The sequence below is a fragment of the Herpailurus yagouaroundi genome, unplaced genomic scaffold (assembly GCF_014898765.1).
Source record: "Herpailurus yagouaroundi ecotype Mexico unplaced genomic scaffold, PumYag 166, whole genome shotgun sequence".
In the NCBI taxonomy this organism is placed as follows: Eukaryota; Metazoa; Chordata; class Mammalia; order Carnivora; family Felidae; genus Herpailurus; species Herpailurus yagouaroundi.
This window is the reverse complement of record NW_024412407.1, coordinates 26,794,078-26,819,115: the sequence shown is the minus strand read 5'-3', so window position 1 is coordinate 26,819,115 and position 25,038 is coordinate 26,794,078. Positions and strand designations below refer to the sequence as shown.

At 39.0% G+C, this 25,038-nt stretch overlaps 1 protein-coding gene across 1 annotated transcript in view; it reads right to left on the bottom strand.

Annotated features, from left to right (window-relative positions):
• The window catches only part of RECQL (RecQ like helicase), an 81,742-nt gene that overhangs the window by 21,709 nt on the left and 34,995 nt on the right, over positions 1-25,038 (bottom strand). Inside the window, exons 3-6 of the mRNA XM_040487867.1 lie at positions 12,895-13,092; positions 11,586-11,765; positions 8,857-8,963; positions 4,859-5,057 (exon numbers count right to left, since the gene is read on the bottom strand). Of these exons, the coding sequence (XP_040343801.1) occupies positions 4,859-5,057; positions 8,857-8,963; positions 11,586-11,765; positions 12,895-13,092 (684 nt within the window). The remainder of the gene's footprint in view (positions 1-4,858; positions 5,058-8,856; positions 8,964-11,585; positions 11,766-12,894; positions 13,093-25,038) is intronic.

Here is a 25,038-nt window from a genome sequence, read left to right as displayed (position 1 = left end):
GGCAAAGAAGAAGTCAAGCTTTCACTTTTCACAGATAACATGATAGTCTACATGGGAAACCTGAAAGACTCCACCAAAAAACTGCTAGAACTGATACATGACACTATTTCAGCAAAGTCTCAGGATAAAAAAATCAATTTACAGATATCAGCTGAATTTCTATACACTGAAGATGAAGCAACAGACAGAGATATCAAGGAGTCGATCCCATAAAATACTTGGGAATAAATCTAACCAAACAGGCAAAAGATCTGTATGCTGAAAACTACAGAAAGCTTATGAAAGAAATTGAAGAAGAAACAAAGAAATGGAAAAATATTCCATGCTCATGGATTGGAAGAGCAAATATTGCTAAAATGTCGATAGTACCCAAAAAATCTATACATTCAATGCAACCCCAAACAAAATAGCATCAGTATTCTTCACAGAGCTAGAACAAGCAATCCTAAAATCTGTATGAAACCACAAAAGTCCCTGAATAGCCAAAGTAATGTTGAAAAAGAAAACCAAAGCTGGAGGCATCACAGTCCTGGACTTTAACTTTAACCTCTACTACAAAGCTGTAAACATCAAGACCGTTATGGTATTGGCATGAAAACAGACACAAAGACCAATGGAACAGAATACAGAACCCAGAATTGGACCCACAAACATACAGCCAACTAAACTTCAACAAAACAGGAAAGAGTATCCAATGGAAAAAAAACAGCCTCTTTAGCAAATGGTGCTGAGAACTGGACAGCAACTTGCACAAGAATGAAACTGGGCCACTTTCTTACACCATACACAAAAATAAACTCAAAATGGATGAAAGACCTAAATGTGAAATAGGAAACCATCAAAATCCTACAGGACAAAACAGGCAACAACCTGTTTATTTGACCTCAGCCACAGCAAATGCTTATTTGACACGTCTTCGAAGGCAAAGGAAATAAAGGCAGAAATGAACTACTGGGACCTCATCAAGATAAAAACCTTCTGCACAGCAAAGGAAACAATCAAAAAAAACTAAAAGGCAGCCGACGGAAAGGGAGAAGATATTTTCAAGTGATGTATTGGATAAGGGTTAGTATCGAAAATCTATAAAGAACTTATCAAACTCAACACCTGAAAAACAAATAATCCAGTGAAGAAATGGGCAGAAGACATGAACAAACACTTTTCCAAAGAAGACATCCAAATGGCTAACAGGCACATGAAAAGATGCTCAACACTGCTCATCATTAGGGAAATAACAAATCAAAACCACATTGAGATACCAGCTCACACCGGTCAGAGGGGCTAAAATTAACAACTCAAGAAACAACAGATGTGGCAAGGATGTGGAGAAAGAGGAACCCTCTTGGGCTGTTGGTGGGAATGTAAAATGGTGCACTCATTCTGAAAATAGTGTGGAGGTTCCTCAAAAAGTTAAAAATAGAATTATCCTGCGATCCAGCAATAGTACTTCTAGGACTTTATCCAAAGGATACAGGAATGCTGATTCATAGGGGCACATGTATCCCAATGTTTATAGCAGTGCTATCAACCACAGCCAAATTATAGAAAGAGCCCAAATGTCCATCAACTGATGAATGGATAAAGAATGATGTAGTGTGTATATATGAGCATGATGCTACATAAAACTATAAAACACTTTTGCACAGCAAAGAAAACCTATGGGCTAGGAAAAAATATTTGCAACTATATGATAAAATGTCAACCTAAAAACTACACAAAGAATTTTCATTTATCTCAATAGCAAAAATACCTAAAAACTATGACTGAAAAATAGGCGGAGGATCTGGATAGATATTTTTTCTAGAGAGGACATACAAATAGGCCATGGGTACATGAAAAAGTATTCAGCATCACTAATCATCAGTGAAATGAAAATCAAAACCACAATGAAGTTTCACCTCACACCTGTTACAATGGCTATTATCAAAAATACAAGAAATAAGAAATGTGAGAGAAAAGAAAAACCCTGATGCACTGGTGTTAGCAATGTAAATTAATGTGGCTGCTACGGAAAACAGTACAGAGGTTCCTCAAAAATTTAAAAATAGGGGCATCTGCGTGGCTCAGTTGGTTAAGCGTCCAACTTCAGCTCAGGTCATGATCTCATGGTTCACAAGTTCAAGACCTGTGTTGGGCTCTGTGCTGACAGCTCAGAGCCTGGAGCCTGCTTCAGATTCTGTGTCTCCCTCTCTCTGCCCCTTCCCTGCTCATACTCTTTCTTTCTCTCTCTCAAAAACAAACAATAAAAAAATTTTTTTTAATTTAAAAATAAAACTACTTTATGATCTAACAATTCCACTTCCGAGTCTTTACCCAAAGGAAACAAAATCACTATCTTGAAAAGATATCTAAGCCACTATGTTCACTGTAGCATTATTTATAATAACCAAGACATGGAAAAAATGTAAGTGTGCACTGATGTACAGATAAAGAAAATGTGCTATGTATATATACATACACACACAATGGAATATTATTTGGCCATAAAAAGGAAATTCTATTTGCAATAACATGGATGAAGCTTGATAGCATTATGCTAAGTGATGTAAGTCAGCCAGAGAAAGACACTGTATGACATCACTGACATGTGGAATCTTTAACAAACAAACAAACAAACAAAAAACATCTCAAAGATACAGAGAACACAATGGTGGTTGCCAGAAGTGAGGCATAGTGTGGGAAAAATGGGTGAAGGGAGTCAAAATGTACAAACTTATAGTAATGCTCAATAGTGATAATACTGTAAAGTCGCTAAGGGAGTAAATCTTGAAAGTTCTCATAAAGAGAAAAAAGATTTTGCAACTATGTGTATTGATGATGTAACTAAACTTACTGTAATAATCACTTCCCAGTATATGCATATGTCAAATAACTATCTTACACAACTAAGACTAATAAATGCAATGTTATATGTCAATTATATCTCAAACAGTTTTTTAAATGGGTACACATTTCTAATAAACAATTAGGAATATAAATCTACAGCTGAGGAGTAACAGGACTAGACATGGGAAAAACTGATTACAGCTGGCAGCTAATCTACAGAGCCAACACAAGTTATGGTAATACACAAGCAATGGTTCTCATCCTAAGAGATCAGCACTGAGGTTGGAAATATAAGGTAAGGGTCAGAAACCTGGCATTTCCACTAGCTACCAGTTAACAACTCTTTGGAGTAGTCTGATTAAGATGGTGGGGTCTTTTGTAGAAAGGACAGTATATGCACTGAGGCATTTAAAACAAAATTTTAAAAATTACCTGTGTCCCAAATAATTCTGAAGGCAGTGAATGTGTCTTCAGGCCACAAGTCCACTAGGCCTGGGGAAGTGTAAGAAAAGGTGAAAGAGATCGGAACCATAGAGAACACTAACATTTGAGATGGCAGCAAAGGAAGAAGGCAGCAGTGAGCGCAGAAAGCGTTCCGTCACTGAGGGAGGCAAAAGTGGCAAGGAGAGAGGTGAGTGCAGGAAATGCTCCTGAAAGTGAGCAGGAAGGGGAATGCAGATGAGCCCACAGGATTAAGCGGTGGGGAGTGGGGTCACCCCTGAGCAGAGTGGCAGAGGCAGAAGCGACTCAATGAAGTCAGAAAGGAATAAAGGTGAGAAGGGGAGAGAGTTTAGAGGAGGAGGCAAAAAGAAGAACAGAAATAGGACAATGCCATAAAGGGGTGGAAAAGGCCAAAGACTACTTCGGCTTCTAATGTTTGTTTTTGTAAAGTCTGAAGACGCAGGAGTGAAGACTTTGACAAAGTCAAAGTTAAGAAGGCAGGAAAGGATGAAGCGGAAGGAGTCATGGTAACTTATAAAGAAATGGTCCCTTTTGACTTAAGAAAAAACAAAATAAAACAAAACAAGATTACTAATGTTTGGAAGGGAAAAGAGAAGACGTCCATACCTGCTGGCACCTACTTTCCGGGCTCTGGGAGGCATCTGCTAAGTATAAGTTAGGACCTAAAGAAAAGTTATTAGCAGCATGAAAAGCTCATTGGAAGAAATGTATGCAGGAGACAAAACAGGAACAAGAAAAAGATAGCGGGGTACGATGAAAGCTGAACTGAGGTGGAAATTAATGCAGTTCTGCAATTTTTTCCCACCAATGCTTAGTACTGAAACAGCAGGAATAGAGAAAGCAGAAGCCTGGATGGGTCCAGAAGAAAAGTCTGGCACAGAGACTGAAGCAGGTAAAATGCCAGGCAATCCACGAGAAACACAACAGAAAAGTGGCAACAGAAGAGTCTGGAAGGAGGAAACAGTGGCCATCAGGTGGGGCCTAGAGCAGTGGGCAAATATAAGGACGGATTAAAGAGGACCCCAGGGGAGCCATATGAGTGTGAAAGCAGGTTCAGAAAGAAATGAGGTTGAAATCACGAGCAGGACTTTTTAAATCTAAGACTGTCTTGCACAGAATAAGTCTGAGTGATCTGCTTCTGGCCATGTAGGATTAAGTTGGAGAAGTAAAGAAACAGGTTACTCAAATATCCCACAGAACTTTAACCCCGAGGTGTTAGTTGAGTGTAGATCTGGAAGTGGATGCCAAAGACCCTGAAGACAACCTTGAAGGAGATCCTAATTCCTCAACAGATGTGAGAGAGAACCTGGATGTCAGTAAATCTTTATGGCTAAAGATGGGAGAGAATAATGTTTAAGAAACATACATTTCAAGGGATAAAGGCAATCAGACTAAGCACTACCATGGTGGGGAGTAGAGATTAAAATTCTGCCTCTTGGTTCCCCGTAAGTTAAGGCAAGAGAAAATGAGATAACTGGCTGAGAAAATAATTTTAATGGAAGCAGGGATTTCCATCATATAAGAAAACAGTCCCTAGAATCAAGGAGTTTTCTAGACACATCATACATACCAGGTCTGAAATCATGTCCCCAGTGGCTACAGCAGTGAACTTCATCCACAGCAATTCGGGTAAATCTCCTCGCTTCATAGGCTTTCTCTAGTCTTGACATGAACATTTTGCTTTTTGCAATTTTCTCTGGAGTCACATAAATTAGCTTTAGCTTGGAATTTTTATTTACCATTTCAGCATGAACCCATTTCACATGCTCCTGTTGGAAGGAGAAACAGACATAATGACGGAACTGAGCTAGCCAGTGGGGATGCTAAGTGGTAACTTAAGACGCTCATTACTCAAAGCAACAGCCTTAAACTGTTTTAGCAGATGTTGAGTTCATTAAAATTGTGACCATGTCCCAGTACTAAACTTCAGGGTAGCTGTAAATAGCATTTTAGTTATTTACTTATAACCAAATATTGATAAAAGAATAATCTCATTTGACAAAAAAGAGAAAAGTAAAAATGAAAACACTCCAATAGGCATTTACTCTATGAAGACATAATTCTAAGTTGTTCATATAAATGCCAAAATATGAGCTAAATGCAATAGGGATGGTTATAAAGTTGGGTTTTATTAATTTTAACATTGTATTTGTGATCTCTTCATGTATCTGAACAAAATCTATTCTTTATTAGCTACTTTAATGATGCTATCAAATCTACGCAATCTCTTTAGGTTTTATAAAGTATCCTATTCATTGAATTATGATTTTATAAAATAAAATATATACTTATATATAATAAAAAATAAATCCTAAAAGCTCACAGTTATTAGGTTCTTAGTGCTCTATTTCATAAAATATTTAGCACATTAGGTGTCATATTTTTCCTTCTAACCTAATTAGGACCAAAAGAAGTGTAAAGAAACAATGGTGAACGTGATGGACAAAGTCCAAACTGCTTTCAGTATCCCAGCAAAACCATTTGCTAATTCCTTAAGATATCCTTAAGTTTTTTAAGGAATGACTAAAGTACATTAAACATTTCAACTGGTCCTAAATGTCTCAGAAATCTTAGGGGAGCAAACATAAGGCTATTTCCTCAGAGATGGAGGAGTTAAAAAAGAAAAAAAAAAACACCAGAATTTCTGGCAAAGTGGAGCAGCAAGGTTAAAAAGATTTGTATTCACATCCTATGAACTGCTAGTGAAAGCAAACAGAAATTTGGAATTGACCTATCCCTTCTCTTTATTTTCTCTCCAACTTTTCAGTCGTGATACAGTTCAAATTATTACTATTTTTCAGTGTTAAAGAAGTACAGTATTAGAAAGCAATGTTCTCCACATTCACCCATTGAATAAGAGAGCAGTTAGGACATGACAGTTTCAATAAAATAGAAATAGATGGGAAAAACCAAGGAACCAGGGCTACCTGGAGATATGGCTGATGCCAGGTCTGAGAGGAAATATGCAAACTGAGCATGGAGTAACTTCACAAAAAAGCAAGGAGTCAAAAACTATGGGATGAAGAAAAAAGATTCAGGAGCCAACTTGAAGAGATGCTCACTGCTCAAAGATGGGGCTATTTCAGCACAAAAAACAATAATATGGATTAAGATCTATCAAATACGCTAGATACTCGTAAGTTGATAATGATACTTAAAAAAAAAAAAAGATCTTATTGACTACCTTTGGAGAATGCTAAGAAAACAACTCTCTGACAACTGGGAAAGAATGGGAAACAATTCTCAACCTGCAAAGGTTTATAAGGAAAAAGTTCTTTATAGAAAATGCCTAGCTAATAAAAGAAGGAGTGACAGAAGGAGAAATCACCACTTTCTAAGCCCCTAACTAGAGCCGTTACTTAAAGGCAGGCAATAATCATCAGTGGCTTTAAAGCCAATAGATGAAAAGGGGACAAAGAACTTGATAATAACAGAACAAGCAGTTATCACCTGAACCCACTGACCAAACTTAACATCACACAAAATAACCAGGTTATGATGTACCTCCTACTTATGCCATGGGGAATAAAGTCTTGAAAAAGAAAAGACCAAATACAGTCACGCTTTTAAGTCTAACTAAAAATAACAAGTTAAACAATATCACAAGAAGGTTATCAGAAAAACCAGAATGTAGCAAACTAGAAAAAGACCTTAGTTTCAATAAAAAAATTAAATTTGCATCAGGAAACAAATAAGAAATAAGGGGAATCTACAGAGAGATCAACAAAATACAACATAATGCATGAATTTATTCTGGACCGTGATTTTAAAAAAGAAAAGTAAGATTTGATGAGACAAAGGAATGTGAATTTGTTTGTTTTGTTGTTTGTTTATTCTTGAGAGAGAGAGAGAGAGAGAGAGACAGAGAGCAAGTGGGGCAGGGGCAGAGAGAAAAGGAGACACAGAATCCGAAGCAAGCTCCAGGCTCTGAGTTGTCAGCACAGAGCCCAACACGGGGTTCGAACCCAAGAACTGTGAGATCATGACCGGAGCCAAAGTCAGATGCCCAACCGAGCCACCCACGTGCCCCAAAATGTGAATATTTTTTAATGTTTTAATTTTTGAAAGAGAGAGAGAGAGAGAGAGAGAGAGAGAGAGAACGAGCAGGGCAAGGGCAGAGAGAGAAAGGGAGACCGAGGATCCAAAGAAGGTCCACACTGTCAGCACAGAGCCCGATGGCAGTCTCGAACCCACAAACCCTGAGATCATAACCTGAGCCGAAGTCAGATACTTAACCAACTGAGTCACACAGACACCCATTTACTTGATGATTTTAATGAATCAATATTAAATTGTTTTAGGTATGATAATGCCATTGCAATTATTTTTTTTCTGATATATATTAAAGGAGTTACAACTAAAATGATATGATATCTGGGAACTGTTTCAAATAAATAAACCAAGGGGAGGAGGCAGAGAAAATTCCAGGCATATAATTGAAAAAGGATTGGTCATATGTTGATAAATGTTAAAGGTGGTTAATGGGTACTTACAGTTTTATTATGATTCTCTCTACTTTTCTGCACTTTAGAAAATTTCAATAACATCCTTTTTAAAAAAGAATAGTTGGGAAATGCTTATTCAACAGATGAAAGAGAGTCCATTCCGAAACCAAAAAGATTCCATAGGGACAGGTTATCTTGTTAGTAGTGCACCATTTATATTTAATAATATTGTATAATTAGGAATTCTTATTTACTATTTTCTAATAGATAAATAATATAAAATAGCTCAGCTGATGTTAACTGTAAAGTGCCAGATAGTAGATACTATTAGGTTTTGTGGGCCATACAGTATCTATCACAACTATTTTGCCATTATTGTGTGAAAACAACACATAAATGAACAAGCACTGTTGTGTTCCAATAAAACTTTACAGACTTCCTTATAATTTTCACACTTCACAAAGTTTTATTCTTTTAACTTTTTTTTAACCATTTAAAAATATAAAAACCAGGGCGCCTGGGTGGTTCAGTTGGTTGGGCATCCAACTCTTGATTTCAGCCCAGGTCATGACCCCAGGGCTGTGGAATCAAGCCCTGTGTCAGGTTCCGTGCTAAGTGTGGAGACTGCCTAAGATTCTCTCTGTCTCTCCCTGTGCCCCTCCCTTGCTCATGCTCTCTCTCTCTCTCTCAAATAAACCAAATTAAATTAAAATATATAAATATAAATGTAAAAACCATTCTTAGCTCACAGACCATATAAAAATAGGTAGTAGACTAGAACTGGCCCATCAACAGTACTTTGCAACTCTTGATATAGTTATTAGCTTATAATTTTATAACCAATTCAATTGTAACCAAGGCTCCTACTTTAGTGAAGAGTTTGGATTTTAAAAACAGGGCGTGCCTAGGTGGCTCAGTTGGTTAAGCATCCAACTCTTGGTTTCAGCTCAGGTCATGATCTTTTTCATGGGATTGAGCCCCACTTCAGACTCTGTGCTAAGAGCATGGAGACTGCTTGAGATTATCTCTCCGCCCCTCTCCCAAACAGGCATTCACACTCTCTCTCTCTCAAAATAAATAAACTTAAAAAACAAATGAAAAAAAAAGAACCACAGAAGCATACCTTAGGACTAGAAGCATTTAACATGGTAGCTGAAATTCCTAATTGTTTTAAAACCATTAACTGGTCTTCCATAAGAGAGATCAATGGGCAAATCACAAGGGTAAAACCTAAAAGAGAAAGTATCTACTTTAAATTTTATACTACCTCCAGAATGACTTTCAACCACTCACCTGAGGACATCACAACATCAATATGCTACCTATTTTTTACCCTCATTAATAGAGGAGATAGATATAAATAAATGATCATTAGTCAAATAAGCAGATATAAGATTAGAGAGAAATCTCTTCCCTCATTCGTTACTATAAAGATAAAAATAGATATGATTGTGAATTTTTACTTTACTATCATTTTTAACAATCAGTACTGGTAACCTTAGCAAAATAACATAAATCAAGTCAAGTAGTAAGCAGTTATATCAGAAAAAAGTTATTCCAAAGTTTCCAAACATAAGTAACCCGTATAATTAAGAATGATAGTTACAAGACTATTCTTCCACTTACTGTACCAGATTAATATATGCCACATAGAAACCAGTGAACATTTATTGACTGGATGAAATTCTGATAGTGTCCCCTTTCTCTTATTATTGAAATTGTGCACAGCTGTAAGAGCTATTCTACATTATTAAAATCACTGACCTTATGTTTCTATAGTTTGTTCCTTAAAATAAACCAGAGAGCAGACCAATTAAAAAATATACCAAATTCGGACTTTATCAGGGATTTTGACATCTCAAATAGTCTCTCTGCTGTATTTTCACATTCTCCCTCATCAATGATAACTTCACATTACATTTAAACACAGGCAAGCCTCTCTCATCTTTGAAAAACCCTGGATACCTAATTTAGGGTCCCCTCTCTTTTTCCCTTCACAGCAATTCTTTCCAAAGAATGTCCTATTCACTACCTCCCCTTCCTCAACTCATCTTCCCTCTCTCTCCATTACCATGTAAATTATGTCTCCAAATGTAACCTATTTCAGTGAACAATTTGTCCCAGCCTAGAATTTGGGCAACATTCTAGACTATCCCTTTTCCTACCCCCAATCCAATGAATACCAAGTCCTACTGAATCTACCTCCTAATTATTTCTGGAATTCCTCCATCTTCTAAACCACAATTCTGGCAAGTCTCTTACCTATATAAAACCCTTCAATGGTTTCCCACTCATCTAAGGAAATTTTTATAATATCTTTCAAGACTCCTTCCATGTGCTTGCCCCTCACTGCCTGCCACACTGAAATTCTTCCAGATTATTGATACTCCCTACCATGCATGTTCTTACTTTTGGGCTCTCAGAAATACTGCTCCCCTGCGTGAACATTCTTCCTTCCGCTCCTGTCTATCTTTGCCTACTTATCCTTCAGCTTTCAGCTCAAATGCCACTTGCTCAGGACAGCCTTCTCTGGACAGTCCCTAGACCAGATCTTTGCACTGACTTAATTCCCTATTAACACCTTTATCATGGGACACCTGGGTGGCTCAGTTGGTTAAGTGTCCAACTCACAGTTTGTGAGTTCAAGCCCCGCATTGGGCTCTGTGCTGACAGCTCAGAGACCGGAGCCTGCTTTGGATTCCGTGTCTCCCTTTCTCTCTGCCCCTTCCCTGCTCGTGCTCTCTCTTCTCTCTCTCAAAATAAATAAATAAATAAATAAATAAATAAATAAATAAATAAATAAAATTTAAAAATTAATTAATTAAAATAAAAAAACCTTTATCACAAAACTTTTATTGCAATTGCCTACAATTACCTCTATTTTCTAGTCCAGGTATCAATAATCTAAGAACTAGCTGCTTGTTTGAGTAAATAAAGTTTTAATAGAATACAGGCATATCCATTTGTTTCCATGCTGTCTATGGCTACTTTTGTACCCCAATGGCAGAGTTCAGTAGTTGACACAGAGACCATATGAACCACACCTATCACATTTACTGACTGCCTCTCTAAAGGTAAGTTTGCTGACCCCTCTCTATCTATACCACTGCTAGTCCCCAAAGAGCAACCCAGTACCTGGGAGCTTGTTAGAAATGCAAGATCTTGGGTCTCACACAAACTCAGAATCTGCATGTCAGTCATGTCACCAGTAATCCTTACACACATTATAGTTTGAGAAAGTTCTGCTTTACACTATGAGCTCTGTGAAAACGAGAACCTTGCCCATTTTGCTCACTACTGTTATCTCCAGTGCCTAACACCCCTAGCTGACACTCAATAAAGATCTGGGACTAGACTCCAGGTCTACAGATTCCTTTTCTAGTACTTTTTGTCCCACAACATGTTTTTTAATTATGTTTGAAGAACCATATAAAAGAACCAATTCTGCTCAAAGTCTTTAACATTCCCTCTTTAAGTGAACCTTTTAAAATGTCTATTAACATTAAGATAAATGAAATTAAAAATGCACTTGATTTATACATAAGTATGGTTAGAAATTATTTTTTTTAAGACTTAAAAGAGAAATTCCTTGGGGTGCCTGGGTGGTTCAGTCGGTTGAATGTCCGACTTTGGCTCAGGTCATGATCTCATGGTTCATGAGTTCAAGTCCACGTCAGGATCTGTGCTGACAGCTTGGAGCCTGGAGCCTGTTTCAGATTCTGTGTTTCCCTCTCTCTGCCCCTCCCCCACTCGTGCTCTGTGTCTCTCTCTCTCTCTCAAAAATAAATAAACATTTAAAAAAAGAGAGAAATTCCTTTGTTCAACTTAAAACGAATCTTTATTAATACATACCATCTGAACATAATGCTGGTAACTGGTAGCATAAGCTCTTTCCACCTCCTGTAGGCATAACAAGAAATACCTCCTTTCCAGACATAGTTACATTAATAGTTTCAAGCTGAAGCAGTCTGAACCTCTGCAGTTTAAAGACATTTTGCAGAACCTCTTTAACTTTACCAGACCAGGGAAAATCTAGACAAAAAATAATAATAAAACAATAATAATAATAATAATAAGCCAAATATATTAGAATTATTTAGGATTATAAATGCAATACAAACGTACGTGGCAGCTTTTATATTAGAGAAAAGCAGTTAAGAATTTATGTAAGTTTTAATATTACTGACAATTTAACCTTTATACTGACAATTTTGAGATTAGTTTAACTCCGAAGCTTAGGCAAAAAGATTTAATGATATATAGTAAGAAACAATCCATCAGAAAAAATGAAAACATTTGCCAGTTGAGAATTAACCTACATAGAAGAGGAAGGTCCTTGACCAGGCATTTGAAAACCAGTCTGATTGTTGATCAAGGAATTCATAGTATCATAAAAATCTCAAATACCGTCAAGTTAACAATTATGCGGAGTTTTTTATGTAAATATCTTGTTTAGAAGCAAATCCCCTGAAAAGCAAGGGCTACAAAAGCACTGTAACGAACTCCAGTATAAGTGATAGTTCATGATAAACATGAGACTTGGCAAGATCTTGAATCAAGGAAGGTGTTCACTAGGGCAGGAAAATGAACTAGACTTTGGCAAGTTTGAATTTTTTTTAATTGTTTAACTTTTTTCTAATTAAAACTTAGAAAATTTAGTAAAAAATCTTCTTTTTCCAAGCATTGACTGATGCTGCTAGAACCATATTTGGAGGGGCGCCTGAATGGGTCAGTCAGTTAAGCGTCCGATTTTGGCTCGGGTCATGATCTCATGGTTCGTGGGTTCAAGCCCTGCGTCAGGGCTCTGTGCTGACAGCTCAAAGCCTGGAGCCTGCTTCGGATTCTGTGTCTCCTCCTCTCTCTGTACCCCTCCCCTGCTCATGCTCTGTCTCTCTGTCTCTCTCTCTCTCTCAAAAATAAACATTAAAAAATTTTTTTAAAAAAGAACCACATTTGGAAAAAATAATGAAGTGTGAATAATAAAAGCTTCATTCAAAAAGAACATGGGCAAAGAATGGTTTGCCTACTGGTTTCCCATGCACTTAAGGAACAGCCAGTTTCCCTTCCAAGTGCCTAGAAAGCACTGATCCAGGAACAATGATTTAACTCCTGTGTAAAGAAACAAGCAGAAACAAGACTAGCAAACAAAAACAGAGCAAACCTTCTTTATTCCAAGCAGCAGGTGAAGAATCCCATTCACTGCTTTCTCCAGCATCAGAATCCTCAAAATGCTGCTTTATTTGGTTTGTTAGGATATTCTTTTTCTGAATAAGCTCTTGTTGCTTTTCCAGAAGTTCCTGAATTTGAATGTCTACTGCATGTAGCTCATTGGTTACAGACTCCAATTCTTCAGTTAGAGCTATGAGGAAGGAAAAAAAGATGCAATAATTAATTAGTTTTAGGTATCTCTGTTGATTTTTGGCTATTCCTCACCATCAGAATTACAGACAAACTTACAGTAGTAGAGTAAGGTGGTTAAGAGCATGTGTGCTAGAGTCACATAGACCTAAATTTTAGGTCCTCCTCTTAGCTCAGGCTAAGCACTAAACCAAGCCTCAATTTCCCCATCTGTACAAGGGGACAATATCTAGCTTTCATAGTATTGTTTTAAAGAATTAAGTGAGATAATATATGGAAAGTTTTAACATAGTAACTGGCACATAGTTATGCATTTAATAAATGATTATTATATTTACTGTGTTGTAGGGCAGTGGTCCAACAGTCTCCTAAGTCATTTAAGTGACCAAACTTTGAAACAAAAGGAAGCTTTTTTTTTGCTAATTTGAATCCAAGGTAGTTAACATATAATGCAATAATGGTTTCAAGAGTAGAATTTAGTGATTCATCACTTACATATAACACCCAGTGCTCATCACAACAAGTGCTCTCTTTAATGCCCATCACTCATTCAGCTCATTGCCCCACCCACCTCCCCTCCAGTAACCCTCAGTTTATTCTGTGTATTTGAAAGTCTCTAATGATTTGCCTTCCTCTCTGTTTTTATCTTATTTTTCCTTCCCTTCCCCTATGTTCATCTGCTTGTTTCTTAAACACCACACATGAATGAAATCTTAATTTGTCTTTCTCTGACTTACTTCGCTTAGCATAATATACTCTAATTACATCCATGTTGTTGCAAATGGCAAGATTTCATTCTTTTGATTGCCAAGTAATATTCCATTGTATACATATACCACACCTACCTTATCCATTCATCAGTCGATGTACATTTGGGTTCTTTTCATAATTTGGCTATTGTTGATAGTGCTGCTATAAATACTGGTGTGTTGTGCTTCTTCAAATCAGCATTTTTGTATCCTTTGGATAAATACCTAGTAGCGCAATTGCTGGGTCATAGGGTAGCTCTATCTTCAATTTTTTGAGGAACCTTCATATTGTTTTCCAAAGTGGCTAGACCAGTCTGCATTCCCATCAACAGTGCAAAAGGGTTCCCCTTTCTCCATATCCTCACCAACATCTGTCGTCTCCTGAGTTGTTAATTTTAGCCATTCTGACAGGTTATGAAGTAGTATCTCATTGTGGTTTTGATTTGTATTTCCCTGATGATGAGTGATATTCACCCCATAACTACTTAGCTATTATTTCATGAAAACATATTTGGGTTCATATGTTGGCAAGATAAGGCGTTGGTGATTATAAACAAGCTGATGTAACAATTAAAAGAAAAATTGAGTGTGCTACTGGAATTGACATTATAAGTCCATCATCACTAATTTATAAAGCAGACTTAATGTATGATTCTAATCAATCCGAGTATTAAAGTCAAAGTGAGATTCCTTTTGACACCATACCAATAGAAACCAAAAATTTTTAAAGATGTCCTTGATGCTCTCTAAAACATCAGCCTGCTTTAATCAGTGTCCAGCTTTAATGCCCCAAATTTTCATAAGATGAAATCTCAAGGCTATGATTTAAAATAGGATGTTATGGTGTTTTTGTATTATGCCAATACCAGAATTGCTTTCCCTGCATGATTCTGGTTAGGATTGGTCACAAGTGAACTCTGCTTCAGACCTGGAAGGTAAAAATGAAACAGCAGTCAGGTTTACATTCAGATGGTTGGCATAATGTCAGGTGCTGCTGGGGCTCATTCACATTGTCATGGATCTGCTGCTTCACCTTCCTGGCATAAAGCAGAACCCAGTTCCACCAGCTCCTACTGAACCTCTTTGGGGCAGTAGCTTGGCCCACAGCTTCTTCAGCTTCCCTGAATCCCTGGCCATGTTCTTGTGCAATTTTCTATGGCAAGTGTACTAGCTCTTCTGCAGGGCACCAGCATCTGGAGTCAGAGCCTTGGAGGCGGTTACACAACCAACACAAGTCCAAGTGAAAGTCCTCCTGGGTTTGAGCTCATCTTTACCCTCCCACACTCCATCTCCATCTTCCCGTTCCTACTGCTGGCACTGCTGACTTCAGGACTAGCAATGGACTGCTTAACCAGGCCCCATGATCATACAGGAACTGATCCCTACAATAAATCCCTTAAATCACTCATGATTCAGCTTCTCTGAGTGAACCCTAACCAATACCAAATGTTGTTCCAGAGGAAAAGAAACTTAAAAGCAGGTTCTCTAAATTGCTTCTATGCCACCTAGAATAGTCTCTGATCTGATTAGATTTAAAGGCATTAATGACCCTTGCCTGCAGTTCAATTGGTATTCCATGGCATGTAGTAGACAAAGTTACTTAGATTACAATCTAGACACCAGTAATTAAGTATCTAGAGAGGGAAAGGCTCTGGGTGACCAAGTGTTTGCTGTCACACAATATTTCTGTTGAGAATAACGAGGTTGACTGGCCCCTCCTAAATATGCTGAAAAACCTGAGAGAAATGTAGGATCTGTATAAAGGAACCTCAAAGTCTCTATGATTGTCCCAGAAGAACCCCTTATCTCCTATAGGTACTGGGCCAAGACTACCAAATGTCAAAAGCCAATACAGGCTGAAAGTTAGACCTCTTAAGTCAGTTAGCTGAGTTGTGAATGGAAGGGAAAAGTTCTGGAAGGAAATTAAAAGTACTATTCCAGTAAACGTATGAAACGTAAGAAAGGAAAACAGCCTTAATGCTGATATGAAGAGAGGTTTAGTAATCCGAACAGAAGATCACACCAGCCACAACATTCCCCTAAGCCAAAGCCTAATCCAGAGCAAGGCCCTGACTCTCTTCAATTCTAGGAAGGCTGAGTGCTCACTTTGGCACCACATTTACTAAAATTCTACGAAAGCTCAGAAAGGTGAGGAAGGTGAAGAAAAGTTTGAAGCTAGTCGAGGTTGGTTTGCTAGGTTTAATCTCCACAACATAAAAGTGTTAAGCAGCAAGTGTTGATGTAGAAACACCAAGTTATCCAGAAGATTTAGCTAAAATAGTTAATTAAGGTGGCCACAAGAAACAACAGATTTTTACTGTAGCCTTCTACTGGAAGATGCCATGTAAGACTTTCATAGAGAGGAGAAGTCAATGCCTGGCTACAAAGCTTCTAAGAACAGACTGACTCTCTTGGTAGGATCTAAAGCAGCTGGTGACTTTAAGTTGAAGCCAATGCTCATTTATAATTCCAAAAATCATAGGGGCAAGAAGAATTATGCTAAATCTATTCTGCCTGTGTTCTATAAGCCTGAATCTATAATTATGCACATCTGTTTATAACGTGAGTTATATTTGAGCTCTATTTGAGCCCTAGGGCTCAGAAAAAAGATTTCTTTCATTGACAATGCACTGGTCACCCAAGAGCTCTGATGAAGATGTTTAAAGAGATTCATCTTGTTTTCATGCCTGATAACACAACATCCATCTGTAATTCATGGGTCATTTACTTTCAAATCTTATTATTTATAAAATACATTTCATAAGGCTATAGCTGCCACAGATAGGGATTGCTCTGATGGGTTTGGGTAAAATCAATTGAAAACCTCTGGAAAGGATTCATCACTCTAAATGCCATTCAGAAAATTCATGATCCATGGGAAGGTGTCAAAATATCAACATTAATAGGAATTTGGAAGTTGATTCCAACCCTCATGGATGACTTAGAGGGCTCAAGATTTCAGTGGAGTAAGTCACTGCAGGGTTAAGCGTCCATCTCTTGGTTTCGGCTCAGGTCACAATCTCACGGTTCATGAGTTCAAGTGCTGCACTGGCTCTGTGTTGACAGTGTGGAGCCTGCTTGGGATTCTCTCTCTATCTGTCCCTCCCCTGCTCATTCTTTCTCTCTCTCAAAATAAATAAATAAACTTAAAAAAAAAAAGTGGAGCCTGAAGATGTGACTGAATTGCTGCCATCTCATGATAAAACTTTAACAGAAGTTAAATGAACAAAGAAAAGTGGTTTCTTGAGATGGAATCTACTCCCAGTGAAGATGCTGTGAAGATGGTTGAAAGGACAACCAAGGATTTAGAATATTACATAAACTTAGTTGATAGAGCAGTGACAAGTTTTGAGAGGAGTGACTCCAATTCTGAAAGATGTTCTACTGTGGGTGAAATGCTATCACACATACAGAGAAATCATTCGTGAAAGGAAGAATCTATTAATGCAGCAAACTTAAGTGTTGTCTTATTTAAGAAATTGCCACAGCCACCCCACCCTTCAAAACCACCACTCTGATCAGTCAGAAGCCATCAACATTACAGCAAGACCCTCTACCAGCAAAAACATTACACTCACTGAAAGCTCAGATGACAGCTAGGATTTTTCAGCAATCAAGTATCTCTAATTAGGTATGAACATCATTGTTTGACGTTCTATTGTACACTTAATAGAGAACAGTATAAACATAATGTTTATATGCACTGGACAACTAAAAAGTTCATTTGACTAGCTTTATTGTGATATTGACTTATTATTGCAGTGGTTGGAAACAAATCTGAAGATCTCTGAGGTATGCCTATATCACCAGAGATATGGTGGGAATATGTGAGGGAACAGATCCCAATGGTACTAAATCAGAGTGAATAGAATATTAAATGAAGCTAAATTCACTGATACAGACTCAATATGAAATTATGGTTTAGTGCAGTAGTACAGTGGCCAGGAGTGGCTCTAATAATTTACTTTGTTGGTTGCCAGAAACCTGGCTCCAAAGATGAATTATTAGAAAGTTGAGATAGTGGGGCGCCTGGGTGGCTCAGTCGGTTAAGCGTCCGACTTCAGCCAGGTCACGATCTCGCGGTCCGGGAGTTCGAGCCCCGCGTCGGGCTCTGGGCTGGTGGCTCAGAGCCTGGAGCCTGTTTCCGATTCTGTGTCTCCCTCTCTCTCTGCCCCTCCCCCATTCATGCTCTGTCTCTCTCTGTCCCAAAAATAAATAAACGTTGAAAAAAAAAATTAAAAAAAAAAAAAAGGAAAGTTGAGATAGAATGACACAGGTGTAGATCTCAATGATACTGAAGGGCTAGAACTTTCTGGGTATACACTAAAGGAGGTGATCCAGAGGCTTCAGGAAAGGAGAATGCTACCCAGCTTCCCTGAAGAGCTCACAGTGACTGGTCTCTGTAAGCTAGGAATGACAGCGAGGGAAGTACTGCCTTTGAAGCAGATCAACAGAATCAATGAGAATAATGGATTTTCCAAGGTATGAGGGCTAATTCAGTTCACAACCAAAGAAAAGATATATGTGGTTGCTATAATAGGCAACAGAGCAGAAACAGTAATCAGAATAGTCTGATCCGCAGAGAACTCTGGCATTGGCTAGTTGATCATGATGTCCTTGAAACGGTTTACTTGATTTGAATATGCAGAATGCAAAGCCCTGATTCTGGTAAACTAAGTTTGACTTGAATCACTATAGAGTCAGAGTCTTTCAACCAGCTCCCAGAAAAGAACCAATTTATAGACCCAGAGTCCCCTGAATAGAGATTGGGACCCTGTGAGAAAAGACACAACTAAAAATTTATATAGTAAATCTTCTCACTAGTGTTCTCCAAAGAAACGTATCAGGGTAATTATGTATTGGGGAAAGGAAAATAGCTTCTCATAAATTACTGGACACTAACTCTGAATGGACAGTTCCTGGAAGACAAATGCCATGGTGATCCACCAGTCAAAACAGGGACTGGACTTATGCAAATCACATGATCAATGCAGTTTTGCTCATGTCCATCATACAGTGGGCTCAGGAGATCCTCTAACCCATTCTATGCTTTTCTCTCCAGTTCTGGATCATATTATGAGAATAGATACATTCAGCAATGGGCCAAATACATATATCAGTCCCCTCTTAGGAAAGACTAAGTGGAAGCCAGTATAACTGCCCTTACCTACCAAAACAATGAATAATGCTGTTTGTCCTATAGATCGGATTCTTGAGCCTAGGGATCAGGGTGGAAATGAGAGTGGCTCTTCTTACTATTACCACTTACTAGTGATCCACTAATAAAATGTTTGCTTCCCATCCCTGAAACTTTGAACCTTACTGGTTTAGAGGTCTTATCAGGAAGGAATGCTTCTACCAGGGGAAAATGCAGTGGTTCCATTTAAACAGAAGTTGGTGGGATTGCAAACTGGTGTAGCCATTCTGGAGAATAGTATGGAGGCTCCTCAAGAACTACCCTATAACCCAGAAATTGCATTACTAGGTATTTACCCAAAGGACACAAAAATACTGATTCAAAGGGGTACATGCACCCTGATGTTTACAGCAGCATTATCAACAATAGTCAAACTGTGGAGACAGCCCAAATGTCCATCAACAACTGATGAATGGATAAAAAAGATGTGGTATATATACACAATGGAATATTACTCAGCCATCAAAAAATGAAATCTTGCCATTTACAACGACATTGATGGAGCCAGAGTGTATTATGCTAAGTGAAATCAGTCAGTCAGAGGAAGATAAATACTGTATGATCTCACTCATATGTGGAATTTAAGAAACAGATGAACATATGGGAAGAGACAAAGGAAAAAGAGAGAGAAACAAACCGTAAGAGACTTTTTAATGTTTATTTTTGAAAGAGAGAAACAGAGTGTGAGCAGGGGAGTGGCAGAGAGAGGGAGACACAGAATCCAAAGCAGGCTCCAGGCTCTGAGCTGTCAGCAAGGAGACCAGTGTGGAGCTCAAACTCACGAACCATGAGATCATGACTTGAGCCAAAGTCAGATGCTTAACCCACTGAGCCACCCAGGCACCCCCATAAGAGAATCTTAACAACAGAGAACAAAAAGGGTTGATGGAGGGAGGTGGGCAGGGAGTGGGCTAAATGGGTGATGGGTATTAAGAGCACTTGTTGTGATGAACACTGGGTATTACATGTGATGAATTACTGAATTCTACTCCAGAAACCAATATTGCACTGTATGTTCACTAAAACTAAAATTTAAATTAAAAAACAAAAAATAAAAATAAATGGAAGCGGACTGCTTCTTGACCACTTTGAGCTCCTCATGCCAGTAAATCAACAGGAAAAGATGGAGGTTACTGTACTGGCTTGGGTGACTGATTCTGACTATTCAAGGGAAACTGGATTCCTACAACACTACTGAAATAAGGAAGAGTATGTGTGAAATGTAGGAAAACCTCTAGGGTACCTTTTGGTATTCCCATGTTCTGTGATCAAAGTTAATGCAAAACTACAAAAGCTAAATCCAAGCAAACTGCTAAGGCAAGTCCACACACCGGGCAAGGATTTGTAACCAGGTGAGGTGTTGTTGACAGCAAAGAAGGAATACAAAAGTGAAGAACATAGTTATAAAATAACATCTAATGACCACATGACCAGGTGAGAAACAGGACTGTAATAACTACAAGCATCTCTTCCTTTTTGTTGTTGGTGGTAGGTATGTATGTATGTATCTAGGTCCCTTTTCCTATTTTCCTAACATCTAAATAAAATGTGCTAATAGTAGCTGACTTCATATCTCAGGAATTAAGTTAGAGGATTACCAAGAAGGATGTGATTTAGCAAGAGGAATGAGCATCATCCAAAGATGAATAACAAGAACCTGTGCCCTTTTCGGGGGGAGAGGAAGAGTTTATCTTTGGTTGTACAAGGGACAGTTGTTTCCTTGGACTGCCAGATATATGGAAGGTAGAAGTGAAAGAGTGCCCTTGTTTTCCATATGTGGAAAGGTTAGTTAAGACCAGGACTGATGACCTCACTGGCACAGGGCAGCACCAAGCCCACAACTCTGGCTGCTGCTAGATATCCTTGGGGAAAGAGCAGAGTCTGTAGCTCCCCCAGATGCTGTTGGCTCTCCTTCAGCTTCTCTGAACCCTCAGCCAAGCAGTATGCCAGTCCATGTGCATGTACACCCACTCCTGAATCACCCACATTGGAGACTGTGAGGCACTGAGACTAATACAGGTTCTGCTAAGAAACACGATTCATGATTCACAGGTTGCAGTTTGCCTCTGCACCCCCACTGTACATCACCTTCTCTTCCTGACCTCTGGCGTGGACTTCAGTGCCACACACACAGGTGACAAACATCAGGGAAGAGCTTGACCACTTCACACAATCACGTAAGGTTAAATCCCTCCAGTAAATCCCTTGTATCATGCATAGTGCCTCTGCTTCTCTGATCAAACCCTAACTGACAGAGAACTTCCGATCCAAGATGGCAACATAGAAGACCCTGAACTCATCTCCTCCACAGACACAACAAATCTACACCTATTAACAGAGCAATTCCTTCTGAAGAACTTCAAGGAGACTGAACAGCTTCTGCACAACAAAAGATAGAGCACATGAAAAACAGCAAGAGACACACACTGTAACAAAGAAAATTCCCAGCCCCTATGCTGCAAACTACAGTGGGAAAGGATACTATTGAAGGGCCGGGAGCAGGTTCATCTGCCCTGGGACACAGAAAAACAGCCACAGTTTGGAAGGGAAATTAGAATATAAAGGAACCAGCCTTAGGCCACTACCAAATGGTGGGGCAGCTCCTAGAACTCTCTCCAGATCCGAGGCGCTGGCAAGTGCCATGGTTAACGTTCCCAGTCCACCTTGACAGCACAGACGGGAGCGGGTTCCAGAAGCCATAGCTGGCCTGCTGCCTCTGCGAGCCCTGGTCATACTAGCCCTGAACCCCCCAGGACATAGAAAAAAAGCCACAGTTTAACAGAACAACTGAAATATAAAGGATCCAGCCCTAGAACTCCACCAAATGGCAAGGGAGCTGCTGGAAATCTCTCTGGATTGAAGGGGCTGGTTGAGTGGAGAGTATACATTACTTTCCACCTTGATTACATGGACGGGAGCATGGTCTAGGCACCTTAACTGGCCTATTGCCTCAGTGAGTCCTGGTCCCCTAGCCCACACCATCCCAAGCCGACCTACCAGGGCAGCCACGGTACAATGAATGCCAGGAAACCCTTGGTCAGCACTCACCACAGCTATGGCCATTTTGCCAAAGTGACATAGGCCCAAAGCACCCTGGAACAATCCAAATCTGTACCATACTGGCTCCAGATGACATGCTAGGACACCACAGTGAACAGCACTCCAGGACCTCCTGGCTCATGCTCTCTTCCACTCCAGCCACCCTGCAAGAGCGCCACTTGCACAGTGTGCCACAGGAGCCACTGGCTTGCACACACCTTGGCTACAGCCACTCTGCCAAGGCACCCCCTACATGGAGTGCCCTGGGACTCCCCTCCTTCCCAAACCTTGCCTCTGTTCCAGCAGCCCCACCACAACCAACTCATGTCCACTTCAGCTCCAGCCACACCATTCGGGTGCCCCTTATGCTAAAAACCCTGGGACACCCTGGCTTGCACCCACTTCAGCTACAGCTCTCCTGCCAGGGCACCATCTGTACAGAAAGGCCTGGGACTGCCTCAGCCAATGCCCACTTCAGCTCTGGCCATCCCACCAAAGCAACATCAGTACAGAGTGCCCCAGAAACCCTGGCCCACACCAGTCAAAGCCTCAGCCAGCCAGCAAAAGTCACCAAGCACACACAGTCTGCACAGAAGACAACTATACATACACAAAACCATTCCTTCAAGTTTAGGAGAAGTAGCTGAAACAAACACAGAAGGTCAAAAAACATGAGACAGGAGCATATGTTCCCAACACAAGAAGACAAAACCTGAGAAAAAGGACTGAAAGATGGATATGGCAAATCTAACTAATGAAGCATTCAAAGTAATGGTCATAAAGATGCTCACTGGACTGGAAAGAAGAGTGGATGAATTCAGTGAAACTTCAACAAAGAGATACAAAATATAAAAAGGAACCAATCAGAAGTGAAGAATAGAATAACTAAATTAAAAAATATAGTAGAAGGAATCAACACTTCACAGGATAGGTTAAGGGACCTCTGCAATAACCTCAAGCATAATAACATTTGCATTTTTAGTGGTCTCAAAAGCAGAAGAGAAAGAAAAGGGGGCAGAAAACTTTTCCAATTTCCCTAACCTGCAGAAGGAAACAGACATCTAGGTTCAGGAAGCACTGAGAGCCCATAACAAGGTGAAGCCAAGGAGGGCCATATCAAGTCATATAATAATTAAAACGGCAAACATTAAAGATTAAGAGAGAGTTTTAAAAGTAGCAAGAAAGAAGCAAAAGTTATATGCGAGGGAAACAGCTTAGAGCCCAGAGCCTACTATGGATTGTGTCTCTCTCTCTCTCTGCCCCTTCCCTGCTCACACTCTCTCTCCCTCAAAAATAAATAAACATTGGGGCGCCTGGGTGGCGCAGTCGGTTAAGCGTCCGACTTCAGCCAGGTCACGATCTCGCGGTCCGTGAGTTCGAGCCCCGCGTCAGGCTCTGGGCTGATGGCTCAGAGCCTGGAGCCTGTTTCCGATTCTGTGTCTCCCTCTCTCTCTGCCCCTCCCCCGTTCATGCTCTGTCTCTCTCTGTCCCAAAAATAAATAAACGTTGAAAAAAAAATTTTTTTAAATAAATAAATAAACATTAATAAATAAATAAATAAATATTAAACAAAAAGAGGAACTGAAAACCAAATAAATAAAATCAGAAATGCAAAATACATAACAACTGACACCACAGAAATACAAAAGATTACATAATAGGCTACAATGAAAAATTATATACTAGCAAATAAGACCAACTAGAAGAAATGGATAAATTCCTACACACTTACCACCTTCCAAAACTGATCAGGAAGAAATAGAAACTGACCAATTACAGGCAACACAATTAAATCAGTAATCAAAGAACTACCAACAAAGGAAAGTCCAAGACCAGATAGATTCACAGGTGAATTCTACCACGCATTTAAAGAACAGTAATACCTATTCTCCTCAAACTATTGGAAAAATGAGGAAGCAAAACTTCCAAATACATTCTACAAGACTGGCATTATCTTCATGCCAAAGCCACACAAAGATACTACCAAAAAAAAAAAAAAAAAGAAAACCAGAGACCAATATTGCTAATAAACATAGACGCAAAAGTCCTGAATAAAATATTAGCAAAGCACATTCAACAATACTTTAAAAGGATCATTCACCTCAATCAAGTGGGACTTATTCTGAGGAGGAAAGAATAAATCAATATTCACAAATCAATCAACGTGATATACCACATTAACAAAATGAAGGATACAACTCATATGATCATCTCAACAGATGCAGAAAAAGCTTTTGACAAAATTCAACATCCATTCATGATAAAAACTCTCAACAAAGTTGAGTTTAGAGGGAATATACATCAACATAATAAAGGCCATATAAGACAAACCCACATCTAACATACTCCAAAGGTGAAAAACTGAGAGCTCTTCCTCTAATATCAGAAAAGGCAAGATGTTGTTCACTCTCAACACTTTCATTCAACATAGTACTGAAAGTCCTAGAAACAGCAATCAGAAAATTTTTTCTTTCCTAACCTGGTACATTTTATTTTTTTTTTTCAATATATGAAATTTATTGTCAAATTGGTTTCCATACAACACCCAGTGCTCATCCCAAAAGGTGCCCTCCTCAATACCCATCACCCACCCTCCCTTCCCTCCCACCCATCATCGACCCTCAGTTTGTTCTCAGTTTTTAAGAGTCTCTTATGCTTTGGCTCTCTCCCACTCTAACCTCTTTTTTTTTTCCTTCCCCTTCCTCATGGGTTTCTGTTAAGTTTCTCAGAATCCACATAAGAGTGAAACCATATGGTATCTGTCTTTCTCTGTATGGCTTATTTCACTTAGCATCACACTCTCCAGTTCCATCCACGTTGCTACAAAGGGCCATATTTTGTTCTTTCTCATTGCCACGTAGTACTCCATTGTGTATATAAACCACAATTTCTTTATCCATTCATCAGTTGATGGACATTTAGGCTCTTTCCATAATTTGGCTATTGTTGAGAGTGCTGCTAT